The 10,730-nt window shown below is 35.1% G+C and overlaps 2 protein-coding genes across 3 annotated transcripts; both read left to right on the top strand.

The window, feature by feature from the left end:
- The first annotated feature begins 917 nt into the window (after positions 1-917).
- Positions 918-7,761, top strand: LOC125836916 (senescence-associated protein SPA15, chloroplastic). Of its 2 annotated transcripts, none has more exons than XM_049516071.1 (13): positions 918-1,027; positions 2,891-3,256; positions 3,457-3,597; positions 4,324-4,397; positions 4,639-4,715; positions 4,803-4,874; positions 5,657-5,725; positions 5,880-5,926; positions 6,033-6,147; positions 6,231-6,299; positions 6,414-6,517; positions 7,168-7,243; positions 7,356-7,761. In XM_049516071.1, exons 2-13 carry the CDS (start codon positions 2,982-2,984, stop codon positions 7,521-7,523), a joined length of 1,287 nt encoding a protein of 428 aa, XP_049372028.1. In that variant the 5' UTR covers positions 918-1,027; positions 2,891-2,981; the 3' UTR covers positions 7,524-7,761. The 2 variants fall into 2 exon arrangements, with proteins under 2 accessions (XP_049372028.1, XP_049372027.1); XM_049516070.1 differs by lacking the exon at positions 918-1,027 and adding an exon at positions 1,080-1,242.
- Positions 7,762-8,334: 573 nt separating this feature from the next.
- LOC125836913 (HMG-Y-related protein A-like) lies at positions 8,335-10,414 on the top strand. The gene is made up of 2 exons (XM_049516066.1): positions 8,335-8,506; positions 9,537-10,414. The coding sequence occupies exons 1-2, from the start codon at positions 8,462-8,464 to the stop codon at positions 9,972-9,974; spliced, it is 483 nt and encodes a 160-aa protein (XP_049372023.1). The 5' UTR covers positions 8,335-8,461; the 3' UTR covers positions 9,975-10,414.
- Positions 10,415-10,730: the final 316 nt, after the last annotated feature.

Below are 10,730 nucleotides of genomic sequence, written 5' to 3'. Positions count from 1 at the left end.
CACATGATCAATGTATCTGCTAAAGAACATTCTTCAGCAAAATTAAGGAAAAGAATAAATTTCTAACAGTTTTTCATTTGCTTGTATCTGTTTTCATAACACGTATTCGAAATCAACATAACTGATTTCACAAATCATCAGCAAACACAAATTTTTCCTGCACTAGCACACAAAGACATGATAAATGTAACTGTTAGAAGAACATTCTTCATCATATCTAAGCAAAAGGGCAAACTTTCTAACAAATTTCTAAAGATTTTTCAGTTGCTAGTATCTGTTTTTATAACATGTATTCAAAATCAACACCGCCAACTTCACAAGATTTTTCAGTTGCTAGTATCTGTTTTTATAACATGTATTCAAAATCAACACAGCCAACTTCACAAATCTTTGTTACACTAGCGCACAAACACATGATGAATATAATTGTGAAAAGCACTCATGGGTGTAGCGTAATGGTCGATGAAAAGGGTTAAGAACTACAAAATCTTGGGTTCAAATCTCAGTAGATACAAAACCATTAGGGTGATTTCTTCTCATTTATCGTAGGTTACTTGTTACCTGTAATAAGTATAGGTAACACTGTCCACCAAAACTAAAACATGGACAAAACTAAAACAGAAAAAATCACCTAGTATTTTATGTCTCGAGACCTCAATTCTTCAGCAGTAACTATAAGTTAAGATGAAATACATACTAGTACTACTATTTACCTATAACTAAAGGACAACATCTATATACAAGACAATTATCTAGAACTTCTCAAGCAAATCCTCCAATTGCAAATGAGTGTTTCTCTTATTCCAACTACTATACCCCAGTAGTTAATTTTCTGTTGTAAGGTAGTGTTGGACAATAAGAGGCCATATGCTAAGCTTGTGGCCACAAATTCTCCAATTTTGCAATGCTTACTCTTTTCTTCACCATTCACTACATCCAATTTCAGCAAGGACCCCTTCTTCCCTTTAGCCAAATATACTTCCACCAACCCCACCCCCTTTCTCTCTCTCTGTACTCTGTAGCAAAGGTAAAGTCTTTTTCTTTAATGTGCTACTTACTTGATTCCTTCATCTCTATCTTTCTTGTTACTAGATGAAATTATGTAGTTGCTTTGCTTTATTTAGCTTATTTTCCCATGTGGGTGTCCATCAATTCTTCCAAGATTTCATCTTTACTAACACCCCCCCCCCCCCCCACGACACACACACACCTCTCTCCTTCTCTCTGTGCTGGGTAGCAAAGGTAAGTCTTTTCCTTAGTGTGCTATTGACTTACTTCATTCATCTGTCTTTCTTATTCTAAGGTGAAATTGTTTAGTTTCTTTGCTTTGTTTTCCATGTGGGTGTCCATCAAATTCTTCCAATATTTCATCTTTATTGTACCCTCACTCTGTTTATAAGGTGTAGCTCTTGATTGCTGAAACTGAGGATTTTTCTGCTTGCTTAGCTTTAGTTTGACTGGTTTCCATGTGGGTGTCTATCAGATTCTTCCAAGATTTCATCTTTATTGTACCCCCACTCTGTTAATAAAGTTGTACCTCTTGGTTGCTGAAACTACGGATTTTTCTGCTTGTTTAGCTTTAGTTTGACTGAGTTCCATGTGGGTGTCTATCAAATTCTTCCAAGATTTCATCTTTATTGTAACCTCACTCTGTTCATAAGTTGTACCTCTTGGTTGCTGAAACTGAAGAAATTTCTGCTTGTTTAGCTTTAATTTGATTGGTTTCCATGTGAGTATCCATCAAAATCTTCCCAGATTTCATTTGGATTGTCCCCTCACTCTGTTAATAAGTTGTACCTCTTGGTTGCTGAAACTGAGGATTTTTCAGTGTTGCTTAGCTTTATTTTAATTGATTGCCATAAGGATGTCTTTCAATTTCTTCCAAGATTTCATCTTTATTATCCCCTCAGTCTGTTCATAATTGCTACCTCTTGGTTGCTGAAACTGATGATTTTTCTGTTTTGCTTAGCTTTATTTTGATTGATTTCCATGTGGGTGTCCATCAAATTCTTCCAAGATTTCATCTTGAGAATCTCTTGCTGGAAAAGAGTAAAGAAAGAACATAGATAACTAACAACATTTTTCGATGACTGGTGGAACCTATTCTAGATTAGATAGAAATGAATGGTGTCGATGATTTTCTGAAATCCCGAGAAAGTGTCATATGAATTGGCATGGAGGGGTACTCATAGGTACTTAAATGGTTTCCTTATTGGCAACTAAGTTCACTTACCCTTCGATTGAATCTTTGGTTAAGAAAGGGAGATTTGAGGGGACATCACTAATTGTGGTCAAATCGTTAGTACTGAACTTCTGAGGGTCTTGTGAAGGCTAGGGTGCTTTGAAGTTACTAGTTATTATGCATTCATAGGTGCTTTTTTCGGTGATCCTGATTGCCATTAATGATTGAGAACTATATGATTAATCTAGGATCCAAATTTGTTGTATAACAATCCGTGTATTCTGCTCAAGTATATGTATGAACTGTTGGCAACGAGGACCAAGAAATGCAAAGCAGTAAAAAAAAAAACTTTTAATTTGAATCACAAAAAGGCAGTTGCCAAATCTGAGCACAAACTTGAGGGAAAGCTATAGAGTACAGATGACAACACTGAAGGACAGCTAAGCGAGGCAAAGCACTCAACATGCTTTGCGCTTTGTTCAGGGCTTAAGTGCTCTTTAAGCACTCCTTTGGCAGCACTACTTTTGCAATAATACTTAATACTTTGGAATTTGATTATCTTTTTTAATTTGTGGTACACTCTACCAATGAGGTCATTGTAGAGTAACCTTTGTCTTTATTCATGTCAGTAACCATTTTGATACTAGACAATTATTTATAGTTTAAACTAAAGAATCTTATTTTGTTAGAATTTGCTTTGCCTTTCAGGTTTTCGGTTAACGCTTTGTTAAATATTTTTTGGTCTCTCCGGATACAGCTGGGAATTTTGCTTTTGGCTTGTACGATCTTGTAGATAACCATGGCTACCCCAAATGGAATCATTTATTATTCTGCCAAATCACCTCAACACCCAAAGGTTCACACCCACAGTCAAGGGACTGAACATAGCAAACACAATGGATATTCTAATATGCCAAGACTGAAGTTTTCTAATAAGATGTTCTGGGAGGCATGTGGAAAACTAAGCAACCGTGTCATCTTCAGGGGATCTCCTGTGTTATGTCGCTCAACAGAAACACGCGACACTGAGACAGAGTGTGCCAGAAACAGTGGTGATTATTCCAATATCTCTAGGTAAGCATTGTTCAACAACAAATGGTCGATCAATGCATACCACCAAAAATATGAAAAGAACTGTCTATAAATGAAAATTTAAGACTGTCATTATTATTAGTTTTAGTTCGAAAATACAACACTATTATAATGTTGCTTCTTCGATTTCTTGTGTTGATATTATTGTAATTTTAGTTCATATCTGGACTATATTTTTGCAGTGTACAAGAAAATGATCAAGCAACCACAGTCGGGAAAGTTATTCCTTCAAGTCAGGCAATTGCGGAAGCTTGTAAATTTGCTTACAACGATGCCAAATTTGTGAACGAAAGGGCGAAGAATGATATTGTGCTGCTTTCTCGGTACAATATATGCCTGACATTTTATGCATTATTTATTCAAGTCTTGTATCAGTTTAAAATAATTACTGAGGCTAAAAAGACATTCCATTAAGGGTAAAATGAGAAAGTTCAAGAATCTAAATTATTTCCAAATGTAGAAAGCTGTCATTCTTTGAAACAAAAATAGTGTCACGTAAAATGGAATAGAGGGAGTACTTTATACACCCCAGAAAAACCTCAGAGAGGTCTAAAACTTGATTATAGTCCTCACCAGCCTTTTTCCCATTGAAAAAAGAAATAACATTTTGTCATTTGTTGTATATTTAGCTTTGAATTGGGGTCAAGGTATGAGGAGATAATTTGTGAGCCTCCACTTAGGTAGAAGAAAGAGGACTGACTCGTTATTAGAAATGAGATTTTGATACAGTTGACTATACTGTAGAATCAATCTGAATGTCCTGCAATTGTCTAAATGTTCTCTTTATGTCTCTACCTAGCAAATTTTAAAGACTATATAATTCGTTTAACAATCGAACACTGAGAGATAATTGGTGATCACAACACATTGAGATAGTGTTTGTTTGATTTTTGCTACCTCAAACTGTTCTTCTCATCGGCTCCATCATCATATATTCCAGTATTTGTCAAATACCTCTATACATCATCTTCGAAAACTACTTTATCAAATGAAATATGATACATTAGCTTCATGTCAAATATCTTCCTAATTTTGCTTTTACCCAACAGGGAAATAATGAGAATGGATGCCCGTGCGCGCCAAGATGTTGCATTTCTTGGTTCAGAGTTTCTTAAGCTTGATGGTAAATTCTTTGCCCGATTCTCAAGCTTTGACACTATGATAAAAGAATCATATTCAACTGGCTATTTGCAATTTTCATGCTGGGAACCAAAGTTCAGTACTTTGATGAATGTTGCTTGGATAGTAGTATTCGTGAAGGAGATAGTTGACAATAGCATTTGGATAATAACTTTTGTCATTTGATGTTGGTGATACACTCCTGAAATTCTGATTGATCCGTTTTCTTTTCTTTCTTCAATTAGCTCGGGCACGGGAAGACACTGAGAAAGTTGATCATGATGTCAAGAAAAGAGCCGAAAGAATCCATCATGTTGCCACTGTAAGAGAGTTTGTAATATAATTATCTACCATAAGATATTCCATCACCATCTTTTTATTGTGAATGCTTATTAATTGTGCTTGGCAGATTCTTAAAAACATAGCTCAAACGAGACTGAAGAAAGCTGCTGATCGACACTGGAGCGATGGTGCCTTGGAGGTGAATTTTTTCATTTGTGCCGTATAAATTCGTGCATTGCATTTCTTCACTTGTTCCCTAAGGTAGCTGGAGGCAAAGTGGAGCGAATCATTTTCTTGAAGAATTAAAATAAATAATTTTGCCATGTTGTAATTTAACTTGGCTAAGATGAAGCATTTTAATGGCTCCACCAAGTAGACGGCCCATTAGAGAGGTAATTGCATAATTCCAGTCTCCAGATAGATAGGGGCTTCTTATTGGAGATACAAAATGCACCAAAAGGTTATAAACTTTGGAGTACAGACAAATTGCAAGTTTTTAAGCCTTATCTATTAGTAGTATTAAATTCCAAAATGAACGTATTGAAGCTGAGGTACATGTGATCAAAGATGTAATGCGTCGAGCAGCACATGAAACCGAAGATCTAATTTATGAGTCAGGGGACCTAAACTGAGTGTGGAAGTGATGTTCGATACAATCAGGCTAAAACTAGCAGAACATGTTTTCACCTCAAAATGCTGCAACTTTTCCTAGTACAAGGCACATTGTGTTCAACAAGGTTATTAATGGATTAGACATGTATTGTGTTTAGCATTTTCATTGATAACTCGAAAGTTCAAATCTTTGTTGATCTGCTTGGCTTCTGCTACTGATTCGGAACTTCAAGAGCAGATAGCAGCTTGTTGACGACATCACTGTCTTTGCTATAAATTTACATTGCTTTGCACGCACATAGGTTCATTAAAATTATTTGGTGGCTAATATAGATAATCTAAAAGCAGCTGTTTTTTCCCAATAATCAGGCTGATTTAAGACGTGCCGACTTTGTGGCAAAACAGCGCGCAATGGAGGATTCTCTGATGGCTCTGGAGGTATGGTTATTGCACAAAATGGATTTGATCTTTCATATTATGTGTTGTATGAAGATATGTTTATTTACTTCCTCCGTTCTTTCAATGACTGCACTCATTACTCTATATTTCTTTTTTCTTCATGGTTTCTTGTGTTTGTTTTGTGGTTTTGCAGTTTGTCAAGAACATTCATGATAGGATGGTGAGCAAGATGTGCAAATTGTAAGTTCATTTTGCATCCTAGCAGTAATAACGGGAAAAAATAACACAATTGATCTGACTTTTATTCTTCATCTCTGCTCCGTACTGGTATCCGTCCTCTGTTCAGGAAAAGAAGTTCCATAGATACAGAGAAAACAAGGCATATTACACTTGAGAAGAATGGGAAAACTCTGGAGTTTCTTCCCGGGGAAGTTTCATCTGATCGCCTCACTGCTATCCAGGTATCGAGCGTTGTCTACTTTCAAAGTTCTAATGAAGTAAATGAATACTTCCGATATGTATAATTATATGTTAATACCTGCAGGAAGCATATTGGGATATAGCATCTGCACTTTCCGAAGCAGATGGAATTGACTATACTGATCCAGAAGAGGTCCCTACTTAAAAAAAACTTAAATTGATAATAATGACTACATCTGATTACCTTTGATGTATTAATGCTCTCTTCCACATCTCATTTCTTTTATAAATCTCCTGATTCGAGCAGCTCGAGTTGTTGGTAGCAACACTTATAGATCTTGATGCAATGGACGGTAAAAGTAGTGTATCCTTACTGGCTGAGTGTTCCAGTTCTCCTGATGTAAATACAAGGTTAGCTTTTTCACCCTCTTTTGACATTTCTATGAAACGAATTAGACCCCGTTGTATTCTATTTCGCACTTGCATTTCTAATCTGTGCAATTAAACCTCACGTATTTCGTACTCAAGGTTCCCAAAATAATGTTTCTACTCCTTAAAATCGACTGCACTTTGTTTTGGATGATACTGAGACATTTCAATTTGTTTGTATGGTTTTGACTTGGCACGGCGTTTAAGAAAGCAAAGAAAACTTTTGAATCTTGTGTCTTAAACTAAAGATTCGTAGTAGAATGTACCAAAATGTCCTTTAATCTTGCGCTCTTAAACATGTCATGTGGAACGTTGAAATCAAAGAGTTGCGAATAAAAAGGAAAGAGGCATTCTTTTTTAAACGGACTGAAAAGTAAAGTAAGACAAACAAATTGAAACGAAGGGAGTATAACTGTTATTTCCAGCTTAAATTCAACCTTACTTTTTATTAGTTAAGAAATTATTAAACTTCCGAGGCTCCTAAAGATCGGATCTGTATCATCTTGAGACGAAGATGAAGGCGTTTTACTATCCTCATTTGTTTTATTTGTCTTTTACTTGTTTTGATTGATACAGTAATAGTCATTTTATATCTATCTATGACTCGAACACCCGTAAATTTCATCGTGTAGGAAAGCATTGGCAAATGCACTCTCAGCTGCACCGTCCATGTGGAGTTTAGGAAACGCTGGCATGGGAGCGTTACAGGTAATTTGTACAGAGAACTGATGTCTTATCATGCCATTTCCATGAACTGCACTTTCTCTTATTGATGCTATTCAACCCTAAAGATAACAGAAGCCTTTGTTTTTGTCCATAGAGACTAGCAGAAGATGACAACCCTGCGATTGCAGCTGCTGCATCGAAAACCATTCTTGAATTGAAAAGACAATGGGAAATAGGAGAGGGAGATAGCTGGAGGTTCATGGTGGACGAAGTGTCACCCAGGGATGTAGGGAGCCAAGATGACAACAACGGGACATATTAGAAGGTGCCTGTAACTCAATACTGTAGATATCTAGATGAAGGGACTAATCGATATTCGTCCTGTGAAAAAAAATAGTTCATAAGCTCTACTTACATTAGAAAAAAAATCTCAAAATGATTTTCATCCTTTCATGCTATGTAACTTGTTTGTATCTTTGGATCATTGATATTTTTATGAATGTATAAAAAGTCTTAAAGCAACACTTTATTCTTCTTATACAAAGCAGATTTCTGATAAATATATTGTTACTTAGTCCTATGACAGATAAAACTCAGTTCAATGCTACAACAGATGAATTTTTGTCCAATGCATGAATCTTAAGCCTCTCATCATCGCCTTCTAAAAATTACTTACATTTTTTTCCTTTTCTATACTTCCTCCGTCTCAATTTAAGTGTCTTAATTTTACTGAACACGAAATTTAAAAGCTTATATTCAGAAAAATGAATCCTGTGATGTAATCATTTAAATTGTGGTATTAAACTTATTAGGTAGAATATTAAAACTATGGAGGGGGCCAGGATTGGGCTGGATTCATCACAAAACTGGACCCACAGAGTCTTAGTTGGACTACCCGTGGTCCGGTCCAATCCAATAGTGTCACGTCACTCCTGAACCGGTTACCTGGACCACCCCGCTCGGACCCCTCCCCACCAAAAAAACTTGGTAACCAATCGGAATTGGTTAGACTCGACCCCATATAAAAATTTTATGACCGATCAAGAAAAAGTAAGACAATTAAATTGAAACGAAGGGTATTTTTTTATTTGAATTTCTTTGTGGATAAGCTCTTTCTATTTTTTAAATTTCTTTAGTACTAGTATAGTAGCAAATTATTCACTGTGCTTTTGAAGCTGACATTGTCCTCACTCTCTCTCTCTCTCTCTCTCTCCATCTCTTTGTGGGGACATTTCTTTCTCTCTCTCTCTGCAAGTTTCAATGGCTACTGAATTTGTCAACAAGATTCATCCTGAATACCCTCAGGTAAAAAAAAATACCAACTTTTCATATTTTCACTTTGACCCCTTTTATTTTCTTTAAATTTTTTTCTGCTAAAAATCATGTTCTAAGTTCATTCTTTTCTCAAAAATTTGACTCGTTTTCACATTATATCAGATGGGGTGTTGTTTTTTTTTCTTGGTTTTAGTAGAAAGATTTGAACTTTTGAAGAAATTGGAGAAAAAAACATTTTTTTTAATGTTTTCTTCATGAATTCTGATCCTTTCTTTGTTTAGTTTTACATGAAGTATGCATGCTTCAGAAACTTAAGTACTAGTATAAAAAGAATGTTTTTTTCCCTGTTTTGACAACTTCTTTAATTTTAATTTTTTACGCCGTATATTTGAGACATTCTACTATCTTTAGTTTAAGACTATAAAATTCGAAAGTTTTTTAATTTTTTAAAATTTCATGTCAAATCAAAATAAACAAATAAAGATTCGAAAGTTTTTTTAAATATTTTTTTTGTGTCAAATCAAAACCATACAAATAAATTGAAATTGAGATAGTACAAAGTTTCTTGCTTTCTAGCAAGTTTTTGTTTTTTTTAGCTCAAATTGATTCCTTTTTAGTGTTTCACTTAAGGCTTCTGTTGGTTTTAGAAGAAAGATTTAATCTTTGACAACTAAGAAGGAAGAAAAACAAGAAGTGTTCATTTTTCTTCAAGCAAAATTGTAACTTTTTGTGCAGTACAACTGGATTTTTCTTGAATTTTGGCTTTTCAAAATTTTAGATTATTGCATTTGTTAGTGCCAAAAATGAAATTTGGAATCCCAAGAAAACTTTGGAAAAAGAGAATAAAGAACAGTTTATTAAAGAAACAGGAACAACTTTTGTCTAGTTAATTTTTTGCTTTTTTACTTCTTTAATGGCTCCCACATGATCACATGATCATCAAGAATGCTTTTTTTTTTTAAAAAAAAAAAAAAATCTGCATGTCTGTCTTTTTTTTTAATTGTTTATTTCATTACAAAAAAAAAAATTCAACTTTTGGGATGTTGGTTTTAATTATCAGATGATTTATGAAGCCCTTGATGCATTGCAACAAAAAGAAGGCTCAAACAAGTCATCAATATCAAAGTACATTGAATCTAAGTATGGAAACATGAATGATGCACACTCAAAGTTACTAACTTACCATTTGGATAGAATGAAACAAACTGGTGAACTTATTTTCCTAAAAAACAACTACATTAAACCTGGTCCAGATGCACCCCCTAAGCGTGGCCGCGGCCGACCACCAAAACCCAAAACTACATTGCCACAAGGAACAGAAATTGCAGCTCCAAAGCCAAGAGGTCGGCCGAAAAAAGACCCCAATGCACCACCTACTCCCAAGAAACCAAAACTAACAAGTGTCCCTAGTGACTTAGCTCCTGTTTCGAAAACAGGAAGGCCTAGAGGTAGGCCTAGGAAGATTAGGCCACAGCCACCACAAAATGGTTTAGAGTGAAGCTGAAAAATTCGCGGACTTGGTTGATGGTGATGACTTTTATAACTCTGTTATGTTTTAAGATTTCTTGGTTGATGTTGTAGTTGTAACGAGTTGTGTTTCTTTTAGCTGTGCAATGTAGATTGTTAGGAGAGTCTGTACTTGTTTTAATGCTTGATGATTCAAGATTCGCAGTAGATAGGAAAGTTAAGCCACAGCCAGCACAAAATGGTGTAGAGTGAAGCTGAAGATTTGTGGACTTTGTTGATGGTGATGACTCTTTATGACTCTGTTATATCTTGAGTTTTTCTTAGTTGATGTTGTATTTGTAGTGATTTGTGTGTAGTTCTTGTAGCTGAGAAATATAGATTGTTAGAAGAGTGTGTACTTGTTTAATGCTTGTTGATTCAAGATTCATACTGAAAATTTGTGGGATGTTATTACTTCATCTGACTTTGTTATGTTGTGTTAGTCTTCTTTTTTTCTTGGTTGGTATTTTATTTGTATTTCTTGTTAGAAGAGGATGTACTTGTTGTTCAATGCTTAATTCTATTATCATCCATTGAAGTGTCCTACATTGGTTAAGGGAATGGATTGTTGTCTTTTTATATATAGTCCGGACAATCTTCATTTTACGAGCTAACTTTCAAAGTTGAGTAAGATCTAGTTTATTTTCTTGATTGGGTATTAGAACCACACTCAATTCTTATTCTTAGTTCAACTATATTGGCCCCCATGTTGTTGTCAACTCTCCAAATAGATTGTTGTCTTCTCATA

The sequence above is a fragment of the Solanum verrucosum genome, unplaced genomic scaffold (genome assembly GCF_900185275.1).
Source record: "Solanum verrucosum unplaced genomic scaffold, falcon-dt-bn FXZP01000099.1, whole genome shotgun sequence".
Classification (NCBI taxonomy): domain Eukaryota; kingdom Viridiplantae; phylum Streptophyta; class Magnoliopsida; order Solanales; family Solanaceae; genus Solanum; species Solanum verrucosum.
This window is presented reverse-complemented; position numbering and strand designations above follow the sequence as displayed.

What these genes read in the sequence shown, in the direction of transcription:
- LOC125836916 (XM_049516071.1), top strand. Translation starts at nt 2,982, where the DNA reads ATGGCTACCCCAAATGGAATCATTTATTATTCTGCCAAATCACCTCAA. An exon ending in GGAGCGATGGTGCCTTGGAG is followed by an intron (nt 4,875 to 5,656) that starts GTGAATTTTTTC and finishes CCCAATAATCAG; the next exon opens with GCTGATTTAAGACGTGCCGA. An exon ending in ATTCTCTGATGGCTCTGGAG is followed by an intron (nt 5,726 to 5,879) that starts GTATGGTTATTG and finishes GTGGTTTTGCAG; the next exon opens with TTTGTCAAGAACATTCATGA.
- LOC125836913 (XM_049516066.1), top strand. Translation starts at nt 8,462, where the DNA reads ATGGCTACTGAATTTGTCAACAAGATTCATCCTGAATACCCTCAG. An exon ending in TTCATCCTGAATACCCTCAG is followed by an intron (nt 8,507 to 9,536) that starts GTAAAAAAAAAT and finishes TTTAATTATCAG; the next exon opens with ATGATTTATGAAGCCCTTGA.